The following is a 26,422-nucleotide window of genomic DNA, read 5'->3' as shown; positions in this document are numbered from 1 at the left end:
CAGCTAAAACTCCAAACCAAAAATAGGTATAAGAACTTCCTAAAGAAAGGATGTCAATCCTGGGTACTTAAGGGAGGAAAGGGAGCAATGTCTCAGCTGCACATCGCAGAAAGAGCTAGCAAAGTAAACTCCTCAAAGGTGAGAGGCTCGCTCTAAGTTGCAAAACATAAATTCCCAGCAGAGGGATAGGGTTCTGGGCCGTTGACAGAACATCCTGGACCCAGTTGAAATCTGAAAGTCAGAACAGGGTCTAACAGGGAATCACACAAGGAAACTGTATTTGCAATAGTAGTCTGTCTCTGCTTCCATAGAAGGGAAGCTGCATTGCAAAAACCCCACAGCTGCCGTCTGTGCCCACTGACTGGTAAAATAGCTAAATGAACTCAACAACCAAAAACCCTAACTCTTCTGGAATGTGGCTCTAGCTCCTTTCTCTTAAAAAACTCCTAAAAATAACTGACCATGCAAAAACTCACATTTCCAGATAAGTTATCACAAACAAACAAGCACAAATCCATACAAAGTTATAAAAAAAAAAGGGGGGGGGTGGAAGAAAATTTCAGGAAAAACTATCAGTAGACAAAATAAAAACCCTCTTATCACAAAAATATCGCCACAAAGTAATGAAAATCGTAGCTAAAACTTAAGCTGTAATAAAAAAAAAGTTAAGGAGAAAAGGCATAACACTGAGATATAGGAGCTCAGGTAAAAGATGTCTAGATGATAGGAAATTATGTAACATATATGATTTAGAAAAGACCTGGAGAAAATGAAACAATCATAGAAATGCTGTTGAAACTGGAAAAAAAACATTATAGAGAATAGATATTTCTGAAAATGAACACAGAAGATTAAAAAAAAGGAAAAATAAAGTAAATGAATTTTAAGAGGGGATTAGAGAGGAAATAATAGATACAAAAAACAGGATATCCAACATATGAATAATGGGAGCTCAAGAAGACCATCACAATCACAGAAGAGACAAATATTTAAAGATGTAATTCCAAAAGGCTTTACTAAAATAATAAAGAAAAACTAAATCTATATATTGGAGGGGCACCTGGCTGGCTCAGTCAGAAGATGTGTGACTCTTGATGTCCAGGTCGTGGGTTTGAGCCCCAAGTTGGGTGGACAGATAGATAGATAGACAGATAAATCTATTGAAAGGCACCATATCTCTGAAAAAAACTGACCCAGAATGGACATGCAAAAATATTGTCACAAAAAAAAAGAAAAGAAAATCAGGCTGGCCTCCAACTTCAACTCTAGAACATAATAGATTACTATTAAAAAAACTTCCTAAAGAAAGTATGACTCAAGGATTATACACTTAATCAAACTGCTGCTCAAATACAAAATCACTATTCAATTATGAACATGCAGAACTCAGGGAACATTATTTCCACAGGTCCTTTTAGAGGACTCTATTAAAGGAAGAATTTAGTTAGCCAAGCAAAGCTGGAAAAGCCATGGTAAAGTAACTGGTGACAAACTTCTAAGCTATTTAACCATAGAACTAAGAATAAAATTAAATAAAGGAATTAAGAAGCCAGAACAGGTTGCAAATGTGATTATACTAACATGCAAATATGATATAACTAACAAAAGTTGGGAAGGGAAAAGAAGAAAAAAAAGTTACATAAGGACAATTTAAGGATAATGATTTCCTCATCTTTAAAAGTTGGAAGTTTAAATCTATTGAATCATGGCTAATAAAATGACAGATTATACAAATAGATTTAATTGCATGAAGGTAAATGTAAGACAGATAATACATATTCTAGTTTCATAATTGCTTACTTAAGAAACAAGATATTGTCTATGTTTTACATGGAAGAGTGTGATACAAAATAATAAAAAGTTACATCAGGAAACATTAAAACTAGGGGCACCTCTCTGGTTCAGTTGGTAGAGCATGTGACTCTTGATCTCAGGGTGGTGGGTTCAAGCCCCACATTGGGTGTAGAGGTATATAGAGATTACTTAAAAAAAATAAAATCTTTAAAAAAAGGCGGGGGGGCACCTGGGTGGCTCAGTAGGTTAAGCGTCCGACTCTTGGTTTCAGCTCAGGCCATGATCTCAGGGTCCTGGGATCAAAACCCATGTCAGGCTCCACACTCAGCAGGCAATCTGCTTAAAGATTCTCTCCCTTTGCCCCTCCCACCATGTGTGTGTGCGCTTACTTTTTTTTTTTATTTTATTATGTTAATTACCATACATTACAGCATTAGTTTTTGATGTAGTGTTCCATGATTCATTGTTTGCGTGTAACACCCAGTGCTCCATTCAGTATGTGCCCTCTTTAATACCCATCACCAGGCTAACCCATCCCCCACACCCCTCCCCTCTAGAACCCTCAGTTGGTTTCTCAGAGTCCATAGTCTCTTATTCTTTATCTCTCTTTCTCTAAAATAAATAAATAAATAAATCTTTTTTAAAAAAGAAACAGAAAAGAAATTAACATTTTTAAAATACAACTTTTTGGTGAATATCATACTTTTGATCTGGGAAAACTCAAACTTGATTTTCAAGAACATGCCCTCAAGTAAAAATGCTCGCGTTACAATCCCTGAAGATGATAATTAATCTCTGTTGAAAAATCTAAAAACAACTCCAAAGATAAAGTTTAATTAACATAATACATATTAAATATATGAATTCAAAACCTCAAAATTGCTAGCACCTCGAAAATTAGCCCTATCAATGACCACTGATTCATGAAAATACTAATGAAAAGGGAAACAGGTTGTGGTTTGTTCAATTTTGGAATATATTAGTGGAGTCAGAGTTAAAGGATATGCCACATGAGCTCAAGTATGACACATTTCACAGTTAAATACTGAAATAGGCAGCCTCACATAACACTTTTATAAAACACTTTATTCTTATTAAGCATTCCTGCTATGTTTAATATCGAAGGTTACACAGAATAAACAGACACACAGAAGAACAAAAAATGGAAAATAATCAATCAAAAGCCAGAACTGCATGCTGTGCGGTTCCCATAAAAATTGTTCTATGAAGTCACATTGGGTTGATTTCAAGCCTCCAATTAATCAGTGTTGTTTTATATATAGCAAAATAAAAAGAAAACTTAAGTCCTATAAAATTAGCTGGGTTTTCACTTAGAATCTACTATATTTATAAATAAGGATATTCTTATTCCAAAGCAATCTGACAAATCTATCCTTAGACTATTTACTATGTATGTATTCACAAGGCAAGAAAAGGGAATGGGGAGAGAAGGCAAGGGTAAAGAAAAGAAACAAGGGGGCAGACTCTTTGATAAAATATAAACTTTAAACTGCATGTTAACAAAAAGATGTTCAAGGACAATTTTCACGCGGAAAGAGAAGTTTCCTGAATTTCCCTTCTTGCGAGGTTTTCTTATTTTGATTCTTACTGCCATGAAACTGAAAAGTTTCCTTTTGAACTCATTTTTATAAAAATCTTGATGAAGGGCACCTGGGTGTCTCAGTCGGTTAAGCATCCAACTCTTGATCTCAGCTCAGGCCTTGATCTCAGGGTTGTGAGATCAAGCCCCGCACTGGGCTCCATGCTGGGCATGCAGCCTAATTAAAAAATAAAAATCTTGACGAGTTCTGTGTAGAAAGTATGTTCTCATTATAAATGGTGGCGTAATATATTTTCTCTCTGCATATAGCCTTCACTTCAGTCATACTCAAACATCACTGATGTCAATGACTTTTCTAAGTCATCTATCAAGTTTCCATAGTTTTATATTCATTTTTCTATCCCTTAATCCTCCAGGTTTATATTTATAGCCTCCAGCAACAGTCTAGGTGGTAAACTAGGCCACTAAGACAGGTACTACAACATGTATAGGAATATAGCTTCCGTTGCAGGGAGAGGAAAACATACTTCAACACTTAAAAGTTTTAGCAAAGAACAGTTTTGGAAGAAAACTCAAAGATCGGGAAGGAAGCTACACCAGATGGGCAGTCCCCCTTTCTCACTTTAAGTTCAAATGGCCCAGCCACTCTGCTCATCAAGACATTATCATCTTGTTTGTTGCAAATAGTTTGTTGCAAATCTTGAGGTATCCTAGATTTTGTTTCAATAAAAGAATCTCTTCCATTATAGACTGAAACATGGATCACTATGGTTATTTAAAAGAGGGAGATACAAGTAAGCAAAACAGACTGCTGAAGTTTGTCATAGTATTTATGGGGCAAGCAGACGCTTGTGCACAGATCACCTAACTGAGGAGTCATATGTCCATCCCTCAACCCTGTGTTCTTGCAAAAGCTAAAAGTAAACTTTTCCTTTTTAAAGAAATAGTCTACTTCCAAACAAGGACCTGATACAATTGATGCTGTACTTGGGCACATAAAAAGTACTACATCTCCTTGAAGTTAACCTCCTTGCTTGAATCAAAGTATTTTTTGTATTAGCCAATATAAAACATAATTAGGATAGTCAGTTTGCTGCCAAAAAACTAAGTAAGTCCAATTACTAAAAATAAGTGATTTAAAGTTATTCACTGGTTTGAATTATCTTAGCAACTGTTCTTTCAGTAACATAAAAAATCACAAGTTAACTATATCCTAAAATAGAAATCACTAAAACTGCATCTCTGATTTTCTTCAAATACTTATATAAGGAAGCACAATACTGAATTTCATAAACAGGACTATTATATTTTGAAACTGTAAACTAAATTACCAGATGAGCATTTCTCAAATCGTTCCGTGGAATGTTAATGTTCTTTGAGATTTTTCTAAGTGTTCCACAAAGAAAAAGAATATTATGGTCAAATGCATTTCAAAATGCCGAGTTAAAGTTAAAACAAGTGTTGTTTTATAGCAGATCTGAGAGACACTTTCATTCACCAAATAATTTACTAAATGCCACCATACACCAGGCACTTATCTGGGTTTGACGGTTACAACAGTGAACATGATAAATAAAATGCCTGCTCTCATGGAGCATTCTTTCTAGTGGAGAGGACAGTCAATTAACAAAAAAGCAAATAAATACAATACAGTAAAAGGGCTATGAAGACACAAAAATGGGGTAAGAGAGGGCAGAAGACACTTCTCTCTGGATGGACACATTAAGCTACAGAGCTAATGTTTTTTGTTTTTCTACATTGGGGAATACAGTACACAGAATTTCCCAAACACAAGTTGATCAGGAACCCTTTTGTCAATGAACATCTATTAATTCTATTAATAGCTCATCAAATCAATTCAAGAAGTGCTCTTCTAACCAATATGCAGACAACAGCAGGATCAAGACTTAAATATAGCTCTTCTGGTCCTAAATACAGTGTTTTTATATCTTCTTCATCTATAAAAGCAGAAATAGTAATAGTACATATCTCAGAATCATCATGAAAAATATAACGTAGCTAATTCATGTAAAACATCTGACACAGGGTTTGGTATACACTCTGCTCAATAAATGTTGTAGTTACTATTAATACAGTTACATGTCTTCCTCTGTTATCCCAAGGGGACTAATATTGCCTTCTTTTAATATCTTGAACACTTCATTTCTATCTCTTTTATAGGACTTAATTAATTTTGTTCACTCCTCTATATGGTAGATTTCTTAAAGACAGCAACCCAAACAGAGACTGTACATGGCTAAGCCACAATGAAAGCTTACTATGTAGTTGTGTATACAATATCCAAAGTGAGTTAAATGTGCATGTGAAAAAAAAAACCTTATATAAAAAAGCTATCTCCCCTCAGGGAAACACTAACCATATTATAGCAAGACTTCCATTAAGCATCTTCCTAATTATACATTTTACCTATTCAAAATACTTTAATAAATTAACATCACCAGTAATGGGTCATATTCTTCCTGATAAGATGTATTAAGATACCATTTCATGTCTTTGATATTCCTGCCAGAAATGCATAACCAGAATTATATCAAGAAAAATCAGACAAACCCAAACTGAAAAACATTCTTCAAAATAAATGACCTGAACTCTTCAAAAATGTTAAAATAAAAAAATGTTAAAATCATAAAAGATAAAGAGTGAAAATCTGTTCCTAATTACAGGAAGCTAAAGAGACATAACAACTAAATTTAACAAATGATCCTGGACTGGATCCTGAACTAACAAATTTTGTTGTTGCTGTATAAAGGACATTAGTGGAACAACTGGCAAAACTGAGTAAGAACTGTAGATTAAATAACAAATCTGTATCAATGTTAACTTCCTGATTTTGATCATCATACGGCAGTCATATAAGACAATTTCACTGCTTTTAGGAAATTCATACCGTAGTATTTATCAGTAAAGAAGCATTATATCTATAATTTAATCTCAAAGGGTTCAGAAAAATACATGGATAAATACAGAGAAAGAAATAAAATCATAAAGTGAACACAGCAAAAGAACAAGATTTGGGGGGAAAGTATATGAATCCTTTGTACTGTGAGAACATTTCCAAAAGTCTGAAATTATTTCAAAACAAAATGTCTAAATACAAAAGTAATGGGTGACAAAAAGGAAAGATGGCAAATAATCACATGAAAAGATGTTCAACATCATTAGCAACCAGGAAAAGTACAAAAACCACAATGAGATGTCACTAAAAGCAAAAAAGGAAAACTTGTCAATACTAACTGTTGGTGAGCATGTGAGGCAACCGAAGCTATCAAACATTACTGGAGGGATGGAATACAAACCATATAGTCACTTCGTAAGAAGTTTCTGAACTGTTTTCCAAAGTTAAACACACACACACCACAAGACCCAACAATCCTAGGTATTAATCTAAGAAAAATTAAAACTTATATTCAAACAAAACCTGCATGCAAATGTTTGTAGCAATTTATTCATAATCACCGAATACGGAAAACAACTCAAATGTCTATCAACTGGTAAATGGATAAACTGTGGTACATTTATATAATGGAATTCTACTTAGCAACAAAAGGAATGAATTCTTGATAACAAAACAACATGTATGAATCTCTAAAGCATTATGCTAAATGAAAGAAGTCAGCCTCAAAGGTTATATGTTGTATTATTCTATATATATTTATGATATTCTGCAAAAAAGCAAAATACAGGGAGGGAAATAGATCAGCAGTTGTTAGGGGTAAAGTTCCGGGGGAGGTTGATTAAAAATAGGCAGCCTGAAATAAAAATAAGCAGCATGATAGAATTTGGGGGGGTGGGAGGTGTTGGGACTGTTCTGTGTATTAACTATTACTGTCATTACACAATTTTATGCACACATCAAAACTCATAGAACTATATACTAAAAAGAATGACTTTTACTATATATAAATTTTAAGTATACATTATGCTCAAAAGAAATAAAGTACTTTCATAGGCACCTCATTTTATTCTCAGTCCAATAAAAACTACATAGGTACTATACTCTCATTTTACAAGCCAGGAAACTAAACTATAGCAAATAAATGTACATACAAATTACAAAGGGTAGGATGAAAATTGTAGTCCAGATACACTGATTCTACACAAATATTTTATTCTCTTAATTTTCTCACGTTCTTCTAAACTTTATGGGCCACAACGTCTCTAATGACAAACAGGATCAAAGGGAGGAAAAACAGGATCAAAGAGAGGGAGGGAAGAAAAAAAGACAAGTAGTGGAAGTGTGCCCTTTAGAATTTGACCTTTAGTCCTAGGAATTAAAAATAGGAATAGGAATAAAATAGGAAGGAATTAAAAATAATCCATAATTGAAGAAGTCTGAATAGTGATCTATATATAGGCAACAAATTAACTGACATTAAAGGACTAGCTGGTGATTTCTTCCATAAAACCTCAATTTCTTAATACAAAGCAAAAGCAAACAAAACATTTACAGGTAACCTTGTAACTATTGCTACAATTTAAGCTATCCAAAGTCTTCAGAACAATATTGAGAACAACAGTGATGGTGGCTACAATTTAGAACAGATTTTACAACTTTAAATAAAGACTTAAAAATATTTCCAAGATGCTATCACCCAAGGGTGGAAAACAATAGGGATACCTTTTCAGTTTCAGAATCAAAGAAGTGGCAATATAATCTTTGCAAAGGAAAATACTGTAAGTACAACAGCTTGGGGGTAAATTAAAGTTTAGTTTCTTCAAGAAAAAAATAAATAAAAAATAAAAAAATTACATCTGTACCAAAAATTGCATACTTCACCTAAAAACAGTGGCGTGGTTTCCTCTAAAGTAGTTGCATTAGGATCTGCCCCAGCTTCTAAAAGAATCTGTACAATCTTCCAATGTCCTTGACTTGCAGCAAGATGTAATGCACAGAAGCCCTCAAAAGTCTTTGTCTTAATGTAGTTTTCAGATGAATCTATGTAAAAATAAAAATAAAAAAAATGTGAACTGGAAGATATTGCTGCTATTTCTTGTGATTAAAAAGCAAAGATTCCAAGAAGAATTTAATGAAATATTAAAATACAATTATAAATGGGAGGCCTGAGTTTAAAACCATCTAGAAAATTTAAAAAAGAGTTCTACAGGGGTCATGATGTAAAAAGCTCTCTGGTATTCTTAACATACAAATTCTGCCCACAAACTCATTTTCTATTCTCTAATTTTTGGTGGGTAGGGGAAGAGAAGTGGCAGGAGTTGAAAGGTAACACCAAAGCAAGATCTGAAGATGATGTAGCACCAAATATTTGCTTAAGCAAGATTTACTGAAATACTGATAAATTTGATTTTTTTTATTTCTAAGTTTCTATGAAATGGTCTCATCTCAAGCATTACTTCCTTGTACTCAACTAATAACATGAAGGTAGTTCATATCACAAAAACAGTGTTTCCCAGATTAGTCAGAAACTGACGTTTATTCAGATATCCACAAAACTATAAGGTTAAGACAAAACCTAGGAACACAGAGATATATATAGATACACAGACAGCTCCAAATGGGAAATCTCAGTATTATAAAGATGCTCATTCTTCCCAAAATAATTAACAAATTTATTATAACTCTAATCAAAACGCCAAAAGAGCTGGCATTGTTGTTTGGTTGGCTGGTTTTATACTTGGTAAAGTGACTGAAGTTGATAGGGATAGGGGAGGGGAGGTAAGAATAACAAAGAAAAATAAAGAAAGCAAGAACTGAGAGGAGACTAGACTTACTTTGCATACTACACTGGATCTTAAAGTTAGAATAAGTAAAACAATGTGGCATTGACACAAGGGCAGAGGAGGGTGCCCATGAGGGAGAGGAGGAGCCATCAGAAGCAAAAAGAGATGAAGACATGATGGCTGAAAGGTAGCCGACCTATGCCAATGTTGTGTCAGATGCTGGAAAGAGACACTTTTGGAAAGGGAGGTTACAGAGAAGTAAAGGTAGAAAGCTAGAAGGAACCATATGGTACTGGATTAAAATCCAGACATCAGTATGAACTTGTATTTAGCTTTAATGCAGATATAGGTGGATAGATATAGAAATACTTTTAAGTATGTATATACACATGGGTCATAATAAATATATTTCCTAGCTCTGTCTGCTAAAGGGGCTTAAAAGTAAAGACATGCCAGTAGCCATAAGCATACTCAGTGCCCAGATCTTAATTTTGAGCACCATTCTCCAATAAAAGGAACCAGGGCTCTTAAGAAAATGGCTGATTCTAGGGTTGGCACAAAGAATATACAAAATGAGCCTGAAGCATCTCCCAGGTTCAGCAAGTTAAAAAAGTGCTCAAAAAACAAAACATGGGGGTGGAGGGATGCCTGGGTGGCTCAGTTGGTTAAGCATCTGCCTTCGGCACAGGTCATGATCTCAGGGTGCTGGGATCAAGCCCCACGTTGGGCTCCCTGCTCATAGGGGAGTCTGCTTCTCCCTCTCCCTCTGCCTCTCCCCCTGCTCAAGCTCTCTCTCTCTCAAATAAATAAATAAAATCTTAAAAAAATTTTAAAAAGGGCCAAAAAACATGGGGGCATGTCAAAGAAACACAAGAGCCAACCTGAAAGGGCACTCAATGACAAAAGCTAGAACAATCTGAGCAACAAAATAAGTAACATCACATTCAATTATAACCCAATGTATAAAATTAATACATATGAGTCCTGGCAGATATAAATGACTGAATAAATGGAAGAGAGGAGATATTCTAAATATCAGAAAAATTCCATATAATTTATGTAGATACTCCCCCCTCAAGGAAGGGAGCTTAATTCCCACCTGAGTGAGGGCCACCCTTAGTGATTTGTGCACACACACACACACCCAAAAACACCTGTGCAATTATCTATGAAATAAAGAAAAGGCACTTCTCAGGAGGAAAAATAGTGAAGTCAGTTAACTACTAAATTGAGATCTTAAAAGATTTTACCTATAGAAAAAAATAGATACTCTTAAAAAAAGGGGGGGGGGCCTGGGTGGCTCAGTTGTTTAAGCGACTGCCTTCGGCTCAGGTCATGACCCTGGAGTCCCAGGATCAAGTCCCACATCAGGCTCGCTGCTCAGCAGGGAGTCTGCTTCTCCCTCTGACTTTCCCCCCCTCATGCTCTCTCTCATTCTCTCTCTCAAAAAAATAAAATCTTAAAAAAAAAAAAAAGAAATAAAAAATAGATACATTTAAATAGCTAACTCTAAAACCACTGGACCAGAAAAGTAACATGGTTTGGCAAACACAATGGATTTGGAGTTAGAAGATATGGGCTGCAGGGGCGCCTGGGTGGCTCAGTCGTTAAGCATCTGCCTTCGGCTCAGGTCATGGTCCCAGGGTCCTGGGATCGACGAGCTCCACATTGGGCTCCCTGCCCCGCAGGAAGCCTGCTTCTCCCTCTCCCACTCCCCCTGCTTGTGCTCCCTCTCTCACTGTCACTCTGTCAAATAAATAAATAAAATCTTTAAAAAAAAAAAAAAGAAGAAGAAGATTTGGGCTGCAATCCTGGCTCCACCAATTCTATTCTGGGTTACCCTTTGGGTAAGTTACTCAAACTCTATGAAGCACAGGTTCCTTAACAGTAAAACAAAGATAAAACAGCTGATCTTTAAAAAAAAAAAAAAAAAAAAAAAAAGATAAAACAGCTGGCCTAAACCCTCAAAGGGGTTCAACAGAATTACAGTATTTATGTACTGTCACAGTTGTGAGAAATTTGGGAAAGTCTCCAAAACATCATTTTTTTCCCCAAAGCATCGTTTTAAAGATTTACTTGAGAAAGAGAGAGGGAGAACAAGCATGTACACGTGGGGGAGGGGCAGAGGGAGAGAATCTCAAGCTGACTCCACACTGAGCGTGGAGCCCGAGGAAGGGCTCAATCCCACAACCCTGAGATCAGGACCCTAGCCGAAACCAAGAGTCGGACACTTAACTGACTGTGCCACCCAGGCACCCCTCCAAAACATCATTTTAAGAAAGCGGTCAGGACCCAATATAAACTGATTTTGAAAATTCCAATAATAAACTGCCCTCCTTAACTGATTTGTGGGGACAAAAGGAACCTTATCTATCTTGAACTGGACTATCAACCACCTCTCTTTGTCTTCCTTTCCTTATAAGGATTCTTGGGGAAATGAATCATAATACTCAGTTTTTAATGCCTTAACCTCTACTTAGTTCTCACTGGAAGGCAAAGTAGTTTCTGCTTCTATTCTTATTGAAATTTTAAATGTAAAGGCATTAAAGACTTCATAATGGACAAACCCATAATGGGCACTTCAGTTCTTCTATAACAACTTGTGATTTCTTCCATGGCTGCACTTTCAGGATTGGGGCCATGTCAGCTGGACCAAATCCAGCCACCTGATGCCTGTACAGCAATGACTAGAGTTGACTTTAACTTTCTGGCAATGATACCATAACCCTATGTTTCCTAACCCAAAGTGTCCTTTTACTTATAAATAGTAAATTCGCTTACTTGTTTAAGTGAAAGATGGTAGACTTTTGTTTTCTGCAAACCCCTAATAAGGAAAGCAAAACCACATGGTTTTAAGTAGAGATTAATTATTTACATAGAGGTTAACATAGGTTAAGTATTAAGATCAGAACCTTATGTCAACAGCTGGGCCACAATCTGATGATGACCAAACAAATTTAACATGTGCCAATCACAAAGAGTGATGACTGTCCATTTCAGGTAGCTTACATAGTCACATACTTTGCACAATGTGCATCATCTCAATATGATTTAGGAATTCTAAGAAAAGGTTGGCTCCAGAGAGAAAGGCTACAGGAGGATAAAATGAACATAGAGAAATGCAGAGATAAGAGAAAGTAAGACCCTGAGTCCCGCTGACATCATTTCAACAGGAGCATCCAGCAATGCCTAAAGGGACCTACCACTCAGACTTAGTTACATAAGCACTCTCCGCCCCCCCTTTTTTTTTGAAGTTTTTCTTTTAAATTTTTATTTAAATTCCAGTTAGTTAACATACAGTGTAATATCAGTCTCAGGTGTACAATTTAGTGATTCAATACTTATATACAACACCTGGTACTCACACACTTCTTTGTGTAAACTAGTCTGAATTATTTCATTCATTACTGAAAATTTCTGATTAATATTATGAATAATTTAGCAGTGTCTATCAATATTTTAACTTTGCATATTTCCTTTTTTATTTTTTTGAGAGGCATGCGCATTTTTTATTATGTTATATTAATCACCATACATTAATTACATCATTAGTTTTTGATGTAGTGTTCCATGATTCATTGTTTGCGTATAACACCCAGTGCTCCATTCAGTACGTGCCCTCTTTAATACCCATCCCCAGGCTAACCCATCTCTCCACCCACCTCCCCTCTAGAACCCTGTTTGTTTCTCTGAGTCCATAGTCTCTCATGGTTCATCTCCCCCTCTGATTCCCCCCCTTCATTTCTCCCTTCCTGCTATTGTCTTTTTTTTTTTTAACATATAATGTATTATTTGTTTCAGAGGTACAGGTCTGTGATTCAACAGGCTTACACAATTCACAGCGCTCACCATAGCACATATTATGCTGAGCGAAATAAGTCAATCAGAGAAAGGCATATTTCCTTTTTTTAAAGATTTTATTTATTTATTTGAGAGAGAGAGAGAGAGAGTGAGGGAGAGGGAGAGAGAAGGTGAAACAGACTCTGCGATGAGCACAGAGACCAACTCGGGGCTCAATCCCACAACCGCAAGATCAGGACCTGAGCCAAAACCAAGAGTCAGACGCTTAACCCACTGAGCCACCCAGGCACCCCTGTATATTTCTTGCACCAGCAACTTCACTTCTAAAACTCCATCCTATAGAAACACACACCCATGTGCACAAAGTTATAAGGATGTTAACTGAAGCACCACCTATAATAGCAAAATTTTAGGAAACAAGATGCCCATCAACAGGAGAATGATTAAACATATTGTATCTATACTATGAAACACTTTGCAACAGTTCTTTTACTCAGAATGAAATGGGGAGCTATTGCAGAGTTCTCAGCAAAACAGAAAGACATCAGTCTGACATATTGTAAAAGGTTCTGATACACTACAACCAGACTGTGGTAGGATGGGGAAGAAGCAAGAGCAGAAACAGATTTGTCAGGATGCTATTACAGCAATCCAGGTCAAGAGATATGTGGCTCAGACCAAGGTCTTAGTGGTCTGAGGTAGCGAGAAGTGATGTGAATATATGTACGAGAAGTGATGTGAATATATGGACGCATATTCACACAGATACACACACACACACATATATACACATATACAACATAAAGATTTGCTGATTGGGTGAGGGATGTAAGAAAAAGGAAGTAATTAAGGATGGCCCACAGTTTCTGGCCTGAGCTGGAATGTTAGAATATATTTTTTTTTTTGAAGATTTTATTTATTTGAGAGAGAACAGGAGTGGAAGGGGCAGAAGGAGAAGCAGACTCCCCACTGAGCAGGGAGCCCAACACGGGGCTAGATCCCAGGACCCTAGGATCATGACCTAAGCCAAAGACAGACGCTTAAAAGACTGAGCCACCCAGGCACCCCTGGAATGTTGGAATATTTCTAATCTTATAGAAGAAGAAACAGAAGCACCAAAAGGTTAAAAGACCTGTCCAAGACCACACCAATAAAGTGGCAGAGTCAGCAGAACCCAGGTCCATCTGAACACAGCTCTTAATCACTGCTACACTGTTATTTACCTAATGATCTTCAGCATCTGTTATCATGCCCAGTATGACAGCACAATATTTTCTTAACCTGAACTAATAAAAAGTACTATGAATTAGTTCATATATTTGCCAAATAAAAATATTTGTTGGTGATATGCTACAATTATAAGATTTTAAGTGACCTTTAGTCAGTAAGTGGTTTAATACTGAATAGCATGATTAACTGCCACTGAAGATCATTATTGTCCTCCAAGATGAAAAGATGCATGAAATCTCAGTACCTATTACATAAACTTCCAACACAGGAAAGAAGACAAGCAAATCTATTATTTATATTAATACTTCAAATAGAAAGTTAAAGTGAAAAAAATATATATGCATATTAAATTTCCAAGTAATCCATACCGCAATTGAACGCTCTTCTCCAACATGGATGAGAAGACCATGTATGGTTCTTAGGCTAGATTCTGGATCTAAACTGAAGCAACAATAAAGCAAAACCTTTCTAAATATCTAAGATGCTTCCATTCTTTTCGTGTAGGCCTGAGCACTTTCATAACTTTAGTATGCTAATAAAAGGTATATTTTAAGAATCTCTGGCAGTTCACTAATATTAAATGAAGTTCAAGAAGATAGAAATTATATAATGAAAGACGCTTTTATGTATACCAGCAGAGCTGTAAAGGACAAGAGAATTATGAATTAAATAAAACACAGGTATAGCAAGTATAAAGAATAACAGAAATGTCAAACTTGGTTTGGAAACTTTTAAGATTAACCCATAATATCGAGTTAACTGGTACAGATATAAAGATGCCACTGTCACCAATAAGCAGAAGAGACCTTACTTTACTCCTCAAGACTAAAAACCCCTGTATTTCATCATTATTTTAAAATACATCCTCAGGGGCACCTGGGTGGCTCAATCGGTTGGTCATCTGCCTTCTGCTCAGGTCGTGATCCCAGGGTCCTGGGATAGAGCCCCATATCGGGCTCCCTGCTCAGCGGGGAGCCTGCTTCTCCCTCTCCCTCTGCCTACCTCTCCCCAGGCTTGTGATCTCTCTCTCTGTGTCAAATAAATATATAAAATCTTTAAATAAAATAAAATAAAATAAAATACATCCTCACAAGGGCCCGAGATGCCCTTCAACAGATGAATGGATAAAGAAGATATAGTACATATATACAATGGAATATTACTCAGCCATCAGAAAGGATGAATACCCACCATTCGCATCGACATGGATGGAACTGGAGGGGATTCAGTGAAATAAGTCAAGCAGAGAAAGACAATTATCATATGGTTTCACTCATATGTGGAACATAAGGAATAGCACAGAGGACCACTGGGGAAGGGAGGGAAAACTGAACATGAAGGGGAAGAAACCAGAGAGGGAGACAAACCATGAGAGACTATGGACTCCAGGAAACACAGTTTCAGAAGGGAGGGGCGTGGGGGGATGAGGTAGCTGGGCGATGGGTATTAAGGAGGGCGCGTGTTGTGATGAGCACTGGGTGTTATACACAACTAATGAATCACTGAACATTACAACAAAAACTAATGATGTACTATATGGTGGCTAACTGAACATAAAAAAAAAAAATCTTCACATGTAGCAAGCAGCTACCATTCCTCACTGGTCAATGTTCCTGAACTTGAATCATCCAGGTTAAGTTTAAATTGTAATCTTTTTTAAGAGGCAAGGGATCTAGGGATGCCTGCATGGTTCCGTCGGTTAAGCGTCTGCCTTCGGCTCAGGTCATGATCCCAGGGTCCTGGGATGGAGTCCCACATCGGGTTCCTTGCTCAGCAGGGAGCCTGCTTCGGCTTCTCCCTCTGCCTGCCACTCCCCCTGCTTGCGCTCTCTCTCTCTCTCTCTGACAAATAAATAAATAAAATCTTTTAAAAATTAATTAATTAATTAATTAAAAGGCAGGGGATCTGAATAAAGTATGGACTTTAGTTAATTTACAAAGGGGGGGATTGGCCATAAGAATATATAAAACATTTTTTAAAGTGACCAATAGGCTATACAGCCTTTCTGCCTCATTCTAGTTGTTTTCTGGTTAGTGAATCAAATAATCAGATATGATAGAATTTTGGACCCTAGTTCCAACTACAGAGAACAACTGAACTCATGGAAGACTGAGACCAAAAATGTCACCACCTCCTAAAACAAGTCATATAGCTGCTTCCTGGTCTCTGTACACCCTACTTTCCAATCCTTGTATACAAACTACATGTAAACCAGATTTATCCAAAGTTTATTTCATAACCGTGAACTCTAATAAAAATACAATTAGAAAATTTTACTTGACCATTTATATAAACTATTCACATAATTAACTATGTGTGGCTATCTTATCCTCCAAAAAAATCAAGCCTAAAAAAGAACAGTCATTAAAAATGAAGGTGATACTTAAAATTTCTAACAGAAAACATAGATGACTTGAATAGCCAATTCAAACACATTTAGTCAAAAGCATGCCTAAGTACAATCTGCAGCTATAGGAAAAAAAACTAACATAAACATAAACATAACATAAACAATATTATTCTGGTGTGGGGAGAAATAACATTGGGAATGACCTTTTTGACTAGAAAAGAATATCTAAATTTATGCCTTTATCACTAGAGATAGTCTGGGAACTCAAGCTATAGAATTAACTTCAAATTCTAAAAGCACATATCAAGTTTTTAAAATCTAAGGCAAAAAGTCTATTTATCTAATATCTCTTAAGAGTCAACTATAACAGACTCTAGAACATGTGCTTAGCAGTCATAATGAACTTTCTGTATTATGATTGGGGGAATTTAGCCTTGCCATCCCTCATTCCTGAAAACAAAACAAATAAAAATCAATGCCAAAAAAACGGAAGGATTATTTCCTTTCCCATTCATGAAGCCATGAGTTAGTAATTCTGATGAACTATGGCACCAGAGTCTAAATTTTGAGTAGCTATACCTGTGATGACAAGTACACAGGGAAGAATCAGAATTCCCATGATCAATGAAATATAAATGGTTCACTGAGTGTTAAAACAGAGTGTTATATTCAACCTCAGTTTAAATTAACTAAATGCTAAAAATGTTTACTTTGATTAAATGTTGGAAGCATGCTATTGTGAAAAAAAGTGGGCTTTACAGAGAGAAATGGGTTCTAGTTTATTATATAATCTTTGGACAAGTCAAGTTCTCTGAGCCTTGGTAATTTTCTCACCAATAAAATGGAGATAACAATGCCTCAAGAGCAGTTTGGTACATATTAAATAATGTAAATCAAGTATCTAGTACAATGTTAAAAAGCAGTGCTCACTCACTATTATCCCCCTCACTCCGGCCCACCATCTCCTGTCACAGTCTCTCATTTAGACTCTTGTCCTTTTCTCAGTAGTGAGCTGACAAATGTATCACTGGCTCTCAGAACGGGGGAAAAAAAAAAAGCCCAAATTTATAGCATTGGTTATAGTACTGGCTGATTTCTGCCCATGTAAATATTCCCACTTGACTGATCTCAGGTTACAAGCATGAAGTCAACTGAATACAGAATTGGAAAGAGATGCACAATAGCACACGGCTAATCTCTGTCCCATTACCCTTTTATTCTCTCCACAACACTTTTACATTTGGAAATTATCTTGTTTAAATATTTAGGTATTGTCTGTCTCCCCTGACAGGAATTTAAGCATCATTAAGGCAGGGACCTTGTCTATCCTATTCTCTACTGTGACCTTGGATTAAAAAAAAAAAAAAAGTAATTGGAAAGATTACTGAAATTAACAAAACTGAAAAGTATTAAAAAAAAAAAAAGACTAATTCAACCAAAGCACTCACACCCTCAATTCCAGTAACATTGTTCCTTTTGTTTGGAAAAGGAAGAAGGAATAAAAATGACTACTAACTACCAAATGCTTAATTAAAAGAGCTCAGACAGTAAAAATGGGCCAGGCACAGCAACTTACATATCAAGGACAACATTTATAGATGTCCAGCTGAAACACCATACTTATGTAACCCAAGGCAGGCAATCTTACCATTCTTAATAATGCATAGGCAATTCTTTTATGGTTATAGAAAAGGAAAACAAATACTACCATTAATAAATCATATATTACCATTTGCTTATGTTTCATTAATCCAGTTTGTAGGCCCAGCCTCCCATACCTTGAATTTACTTTACCTGCATGAATTAACATCCGTAAACATTCTACAGAGTTGTGATAAGCTGCTTCATGAATTGGCATCCATCCCCTGTTATCAGCAACATCAACGCTACGTCCCTTTTTGAGCAGTTTTCTTAAGACTTTAACATTGCCTTCCCTGGCAGCAAGTCCAACCGTGGAGCATGTGTCAGAGTAAGCCTCTGTAAAATCCATTCTTTTGACCAGTCTACAAAACAAGGCAGAAAAAAAACACTATAGACAATAAAACAACACTGCACTCCTAGAGATTAGCAGACAGAAGCAGGTCTGTCCTGCATCTGTCACAAGACTGCTGAGGAAAAGCCTGAGGTGGAGTAAGCGACCTGTCATGCCACAGCTTCTGCTAGAGTCTAAACCAGGAAGTGTCCCTGGGGAATTGGGATTCCTTGGCATGCTCTTATTAAAGATACCAAGAGAGTTTTAAGTGTTCTATCATTCCACTTCTGGAAATGTCTGAGCAGCTCCTTCCTGCAGGCTTCCGCTCCTGTTCATATCCACCAAAGTGCATTCACTAGAACTCTGTGGATGAAGGAGCTAAACACCTCCAGTTAATCCCAAATGTGTACTCTTATTACATAGAGATGGCCATTTAAGTAACAGCAATGCTCAGCCTCAAGAATTAATTTGTAGTCCTCTCCAGGAAAAAGCTAAACCCAAAAAAGCTAGAAAAGGAATGAACAAAGGGAAAAAAAGAAAAAGATAAGTAAAAATTGTAGTTTTTCTCCTGGTCCTTTCCAAAAGGGGCTACACATTCACGTTCTCTTTCCTTGATGAAACAGTCCCACTGATGGAATATACTGAATATACTGAAACGAACAAGAGCATCATAAAAAGATGAGTCCACCTTTCCTATACCAGCCCAGAAAGTTCTTGACAGTGTTAGTGCCTCTTTCTCATCATCTCCCTCCAAAGTTCATTCCATGTTCCCCCAGTATAGCTCTCAGTATATGATTCTCACAAAGACAGTTTCTTGTTAATCACACTATGAGGCTAAGGGTCAGGATTCTCAGGGGAAGAGTTACCTCCCAAGGGACAATCCCTCTCAGTAATACTCCTAGCCCAGCCTCCCTTAGTCTTTCTAATTATTTTAGAAGGTGGTTCAGGAAATGCCAACATGTCTAGTCCAATACAGGTGAAAAACTTTCTAGAACCACATTCTAAATCATTTATCCAGAAAATTAAGGTTTAAAAGAAGTTAAGGGGCGCCTGGGGGGCTCAGTCAGTTGAGCGTCTGCCTTTGTTTGGCTCAGGTCATGATCCGGGGGTCCTGGGATTAAGCCCCAAGTCAGGCTCCCTGCTTGGTGGGGAGCCTATTCTCCTTCTCCTTCTGCCGCCTCCCCCCCGGCTTGTTTGCTCTCTCTTTCTCTGTCAAATAAATAAACAAAATCTTTAAAAGGCGAAGTTAAAAGAAAGTACACAGCATTTCCGTAGGAAATTTAAATTTATCCATGGTCACATTTTTTTAAAAGATTTTATTTATTTATTTGACAGAGAGAGAGAGCACAAGTAGGCAGAATGGCAGGCAGAGGGAGAGGGAGAAGCAGGCTCTCCGCTGAGCAGGGAGCCAGACATGGGGCTCGATCCCAGGACCCCAGGATCATGACCTGAGCCGAAGGCAGCCGCTTAACCGACTGAGCCACCCAGGCACCCCCATGGTCACATTTAAATAGAAAGCTATAACTGCAGGAGTGATTCTACACTGCGCCAAACAGCTAACAGTAGCTATGGATTAATCTGATTGGATCAACTGGTCCCTTACTAGGAAAGTGAAGATATTGACTACAGAATATTTAATTATGCAGTTGACGGTTATTTACTGTGCAACAACTAGCTCATCAGTAATGTGGCAGATATAAAGATGACACAGACTTACATACGGTCTCATAGAAATGATAAACAACATGTTATTCAAAAGAAAGGAAGAAAGTGCTCCAAGAGAAGTACAGATAAAGAGTCCTGGGTAGTCAAAGAAGGGAGAAACTACTTCAACTTGTGAGGGATGTGAGCTGGGCCCTTAAGTACAGGAAGAATCTGACAATGAGAAAAAGGGCAGAGGAGCATTCCTAGGCAGAAGGAGAAACACAACCAACACTATGTAAATGAACAGTCAAGGGTGAATAAGGGACAGTGAATAAGGAGAACAACTAGTTCACTTCTGAAGGAGAATTAGCTAAACAAAGAACTGGAAGAAAAGGAGCTTAGAGAGGCAGCTGAAGGCCAAACTGTGGAGAACCTTGAATGTTAGGCTACACCTTTGTTGAAAGATGCTAATTTCCAGCTAAAGCCATTATAGCCAAGCTTCACAAAAAAGAACAGACCATACATTTATGGCAATTTATGGCATATTCATCTAATACAAGAAAAAATTGTTTCTACGGGGGGCGGAGCAAGATGGCGGAGGAGTAGGAGACCTGGATTTCATCCGGTCTCAGGAATTCAGCTGGATAGGGACATTCTGAACACCTACAAACTCAACAGGAGATCGAAGAACAGAATAGCAACAACTCTCTGAACAGAAAAGTGACCACTTCCTGGAAGGTAAGACGTGCGCAGAAGTGAATCCGAGGCAATATTTGGGAGGATAGATGGCGGGGGAGGGGGCCTCCGTTGGCCACTTCTGGCAAGTGATAGAGCAGTGGAGCACAAAATCGGAACTTTTATAAGTCGGCTCCGCTGAGGGACGACGCTCCAGTGGCTAAGTGGGGGCGGAACCCTCGTGGGACAGTGTGGTCTCAAGACCCTCGGGGTCACAGAAAGACCGGGGTTGCCTGATTGCGGCAGAGCGCCCAGGTATCGGAGAGGGAAGTCAGCTGCAGAGACGGAGCCGAGGAGTGGGCTCTCAGCTTGGGGTTGCCATAAACCGTGATCCCGGCACAGTCAGGCCACTGCTCCTCCAGCAGGGACCCAACAAGCGGCAGATCCGGGGAGGCTCCCCTTCCTCCCCCGGGAGGAGCGGCACTGGAGTGCACCACAGGGATCTGCTGGGTTTGGAGACTCCACACCGAGTCGGGTGCCAGAGATAGAAACGCTGGGTCACAGGCCGGGTGAGCACGGAGTGCGGCCGGAGACCAGGGAGACGGGAGTGACTGACGGCTTTTCTCTGGGGGCTCACTGAGGAGCGGGGCCCCAAGTTCTCGGCTCCTCCCGGGCGGAGATTGGGAGGCCGCCATTTTCACTCTCAACCTCCAAAGCTGTAAGGAAGACTTGCAGGGACAAAAGTTCCCGAGAGCAAACCCAAGCAGATTACTTAGCCCTGACCGGGCAAGGGCGGGGCAATTTCACCTCCTGCAAAGACATCTGGGAACCACGGCAACAGACCCTTCCCCCAGAAGATCAGGGAGAACAGCCAGCCAAGACCAAGTTTACCGATCAATGAGAACAGCAGAACTTCAGCACTAGGGGAATAATGCACATAGAATCCATGGCTTTTTTACCATGATTCTTTAGTCTTTCAAAGTTAATTTTTTTTTAAACTGTCTTTTTTTTTGAATTTTTCTTTTTCCCTTTTCAACCAACATCTTATCAATCCCTTTTTTAAAAAACATTTTTATTTTTCATTTTTAGAGTCATATTCTATCCCTTCATAGTAGTTACCCTTATTTTTGGCAATATATATATAAGTTGTTCTCTCTTTAAAAATTTTGAGAGAGTTTCTTCTAACAGATCAAAATATACCCTAAATCTCTAGTGTATGGTTTTGTTCTACTCTCCTGCCTGACCACATTCTCTCCCTTTTTTTTTCTTTTCTTTTTAAATCCTCTTCTTTCTTTTTTCAAACAACTTCTTACCAATTCCTTTTATAAAAATTTTTATAATTTTCATCTTTACAGTCATATTCCATCCCTTCATCATATCAACCCTTATTTTTGTACATATATAAGTTTTTCTTTCTTTAAAATTTTGGGAGGCACTTCCTTCTAAAAGACCAAAATACACCCAAAATCTAGTGTGTGGCACTGATCTATGCACCAGCCTGATCATATTTGATCATATTCTGGTTTTTTTTGTTTTGTTCTGTTTTTCTTTGTTTTTATCTTTTTCTTTTTCTCTTTTTTTTTCTTTTTCTTTTTTCTTTCTTTCCCCTTCTTTTCCCCCAGCTTCAGGTCTTTTCTGATTTGTTTAGAGTATATTTTCTGGGGACGTTGTTACCCTGTTAGCATTTTGTTCTCTCATTCACTATTCTCCTCTGGACAAAATGACAAGACGGAAAAAATCACCTCAACAAAAAAAACAAGAGGTAGTACCGACTGCCAGGGACCTACTCAATACGGACATTAGTACGATGTCGGATCTAGAGTTCAGAATCATCACTTTAAAGATACTAGCTGGGCTTGAAAAAAGCATGGAAGTTATTAGAGAAACCCTTTCTGGAGAAATAAAAGAACTAAAATCTAACCAAGTAGAAATCAAAAAGGCTATTAATGAGGTGCAATCAAAAATGGGGGCACTAACTGCTAGGATAAATGAGGCAGCAGAGAGAATCAGTGATATACAAGACCAAATGATGGAAAATAAAGAAGCTGAGAAAAAGAGAGATAAGCAACTACTGGATCACGAGAGCAGAATTCGAGAGATAAGCGATACCATAAGACGAAACAACATTAGAATAATTGGGATCCCAGAAGAAGAAGAAAGAGAGAGAGGGGCAGAAGGAATAGTGGAGCAAACTGTAGCAGAGAACTTCCCTAATCTGGGGAAGGAAACAGGCATCAAAATCCAGGAAGCACAGAGAACCCCTCTCGAAATCAATAAAGATACGTCAACATCCCGACATCTAATAGTAAAACTTACAAGTCTCAGAGACAAAGAGAAAATCCTAAAAGCAGCTCGGGAGAAGAGATATGTAACCTAAAATGGTACGAACATTAGACTGGCAACAGAACTACCCACAGAGACCTGGCTGGCCAGAAAGGACTGGCATGATTTATTCAGAGCACTAAATGAGAAAAATATGCAGCCAAGAATACTATATCCAGCTAGGCTGTCATTGAAAATAGAAGGAGAGATAAAAAGCTTCCAGGACAAACAAAAACTAAAGGAATTTGCAAACACGAAACCAGCCCTACAAGAAATCTTGAAAGGGGTCCTCTAAGCAAAGAGAGAGCCTAAATGCAACATAGACCAGAAAGGAACACAGACAATATACAGTAACAGTCACCTTACAGGCAATACAATGCACTAAATTCATACCTTTCAATAGTTACCCTGAATGTAAATGGGCTAAATGCCCCAATCAAAAGACACAGGCTATCAGATTGGATAAAAAAACAAGACCCATTGATATGCTGTCTGCAAGAGACTCATTTTAGACCCAAAGACACCCCCAGATTTAAAGTGAGGGGGCGGAAAACCATTTACCATGCTAATGGACACCAAAAGAAAGCTGGGATGGCAATCCTTATATCAGACAAATTAGATTTTAAACCAAAGACTGTAATAAGAGATGAGGAAAGACACTATATCCTACTTAAAGGGTCTATCCAACAAGAAGATCTAACAATTGTAAATATCTATGCCCCTAACATGGGAGCAGCCAATTATATAAGGCAATTAATAACAAAAGCAAAGAAACACATTGACAACAATACAATAATAGTGGGGGACTTTAACACCCCCCTCACTGAAATGGACAGATCATCGAAGCAAAAGATCAACAAGGAAATAAAGACTTTAAATGACACACTGGACCAAATGGACTTCACAGACATCCCAAAGCAACGGAATATACATGCTTCTCTAATGCCCATGGAACATTCTCCAGAATAGATCACATCCTAGGTCATAAATCAGGTCTCAACCGGTACCAAAAGACTGGGATCATTCCCTGCCTATTTTCAGACCACAATGCTTTGAAACTAGAACTCAATCACAAGAGGAAAGTCGGAAAGAACTCAAATACATGGAGGCTAAAGAGCATCCTACTAAAGAATGAATGGGTCAACCAGGAAATGAAAGAAGAATTAAAAAAATTCATGGAAACCAATGAAAATGAAAACACAACTGTTCAAAATCTTTGGGATGCAGCAAAGGCAGTCCTAAGAGGAAAGTATCTAGCAATACAAGCCTTTCTCAAGAAACAAGAAAGGTCTCAAATACACAACCTAACCCTACACCTAAAGGAGCTAGAGAAAGAACAGCAAATAAAGCCTAAACCCAGCAGGAGAAGAGAAATAATAAAGATCAGAGCAGAAATCAATGAAACAGAAACCAAAAGAACAATAGAACAGATCAACGAAACTAGGAGCTGGTTCTTTGAAAGAATTAACAAGATTGATAAACCCCTGGCCAGACTTATCAAAGAGAAAAGAGAAATGACCCAAATCAACAAAATCATGAATGAAAGAGGAGAGATCACAACGAACACCAAAGAAATACACAATTATAAGAACATATTATGAGCAACTCTATGCCAGCAAATTAGATAACCTGGAAGAAATGGATGCATTCCTAGAGATGTATCAACTACCAAAACTGAACCAGGAAGAAATAGAAAACCTGAACAGACCTATAACCACTAAGGAAACTGAAGCAGTCATCAAAAATCTCCCAACAAACAAAAGCCCAGGGCCAGATGGCTTCCCAGGGGAATTCTACCAAACATTTCAAGAAGAATTAATACCTATTCTTCTGAAACTGTTCCAAAAAATAGAAATGGAAGGAAAACTTCCAAACTCGTTTTATGGGGCCACCATTACCTTGATCCCCAAACCAGACAAAGACCCCATCAAAAAGGAGAATTACAGACCAATATCCCTGATGAACATGGATGCAAAAATTCTCACCAAAATACTAGCCAATAGGATCCAACAGTCCATTAAAAGGATTATGCACGAACCAAGTGGGATTTATCCCTGGGCTGCAAGGTTGGTTCAACATCCGCAAATCAATCAACGTGATACAATACATTAACAAAAGAAAGAACAAGAATCATATGATCCTCTCAACAGATGCAGAAAAAGCCTGTGACAAAGTACAGCATCCTTTCTTGATCAAAACTCTTCAGAGTATAGGGATAGAGGGTACATACCTCAATATCATAAAAGCCATCTATGAAAAACCTACAGCGAATATCAGTCTCAATGGGGAAAAACTGAGAGCTCTCCCCCTAAGGTCAGGAACACGGCAGGGATGTCCACTATCACCACTGCTATTCAACATAATATATGAAGTCCTAGCCACAGCAATCAGACAACAAAAAGAAATAAAAGGCATCTGAATCGGCAAAGAAGAAGTCAAACTCTCACTCTTTGCAGATGATACGATACTTTATGTGGAAAACCCAAAAGACTCAACCTCAAAACTGCTAGAACTCATACAGGAATTCAGTCAAGTGGCAGGATATAAAATCAATGCACAGAAATCAGTGGCATTCCTCTACACCAACAAGAAGACAGAAGAAAGAGAAATTAAGGAGTCGATCCCATTTACAATGGCACCCAAAACCATAAGATACCTAGGAAGAAATCTAACCAAAGAGGCAAAGAATATGTACTCAGAAAACTATAAAATACTCATGAAAGAAATTGAGGAAGACACAAAGAAATGGAAAAAGGTTGCATGCTCATGGATTGGAAGAACAAATATTGTGAAGATGTCAATGCTACCTAGAGCAATCTACACATTCCCTGCAATCCCCATCAAAACACCATCCACTTTTTTTCAAAGAAATGGAACAAATATTCCTAAAATTTGTATGGAACCAGAAAAGACCCCGAATAGCCAGAGGAATGTTGAAAAAGAAAAGCAAAGCTGGCGGCATCACAATTCTGGACTTCAAGCTCTATTACAAAGCTGTCATCATCAAGACAGCATGGTACTAGCACAAAAACAGACACAGAGATCAATGGAACAGAATAGAGAGCCCAGAAACAGACCCTCAACTCTATGGTCAACTAATCTTCGACAAAGCAGGAAAGAATGTCCAGTGGAAAAAAGACAGTCTCTTCAACAAATGGTGTTGGGAAAATTGGACAGCCACGTGCAGAAGAATGAAACTGGACCATTTCCTTACACCACACACAAAAATAGACTCAAAATGGGTGAAAGACCTAAATGTGAGACAGGAGTCCATCAAAATCCTAAAGGAGAACACAGGCAGCAACCTCTTCGACCTCAGCCGCAGCAACTTCTTCCTAGAAACATCGCCAAAGGCAAGGGAAGCAAGGGCAAA

General features: G+C 37.8%; 1 protein-coding gene across 6 annotated transcripts in view; it reads right to left on the bottom strand.

Annotated features, from left to right (window-relative positions):
- Positions 1-26,422, bottom strand: part of ASB3 (ankyrin repeat and SOCS box containing 3) — a 112,718-nt gene that overhangs the window by 59,113 nt on the left and 27,183 nt on the right. For 5 of the 6 annotated variants that reach the window (XR_010405701.1, XM_045885001.3, XM_064572516.1 and 2 more), the window contains 2 exons: positions 18,231-18,439; positions 8,154-8,312 (listed from right to left, as the gene is read on the bottom strand). Coding sequence is in view for 5 of the 6 variants with exons in the window: in XM_054509879.2 (XP_054365854.1) it covers positions 8,154-8,312; positions 18,231-18,439 (368 nt within the window). In the remaining variant the exon portion in view is untranslated. The remainder of the gene's footprint in view (positions 1-8,153; positions 8,313-18,230; positions 18,440-26,422) is intronic. The other variant, XM_054509880.2, reaches the window with a different exon arrangement.

This window comes from Mirounga angustirostris, unplaced genomic scaffold (assembly GCF_029215605.1).
Source record: "Mirounga angustirostris isolate CCGP_5_RB_7025 unplaced genomic scaffold, mMirAng1.0.hap1 SCAF_10, whole genome shotgun sequence".
Classification (NCBI taxonomy): domain Eukaryota; kingdom Metazoa; phylum Chordata; class Mammalia; order Carnivora; family Phocidae; genus Mirounga; species Mirounga angustirostris.
The sequence above is the reverse complement of the archived record's forward strand: the minus strand, read 5'-3'. Positions and strand labels throughout refer to the sequence as shown.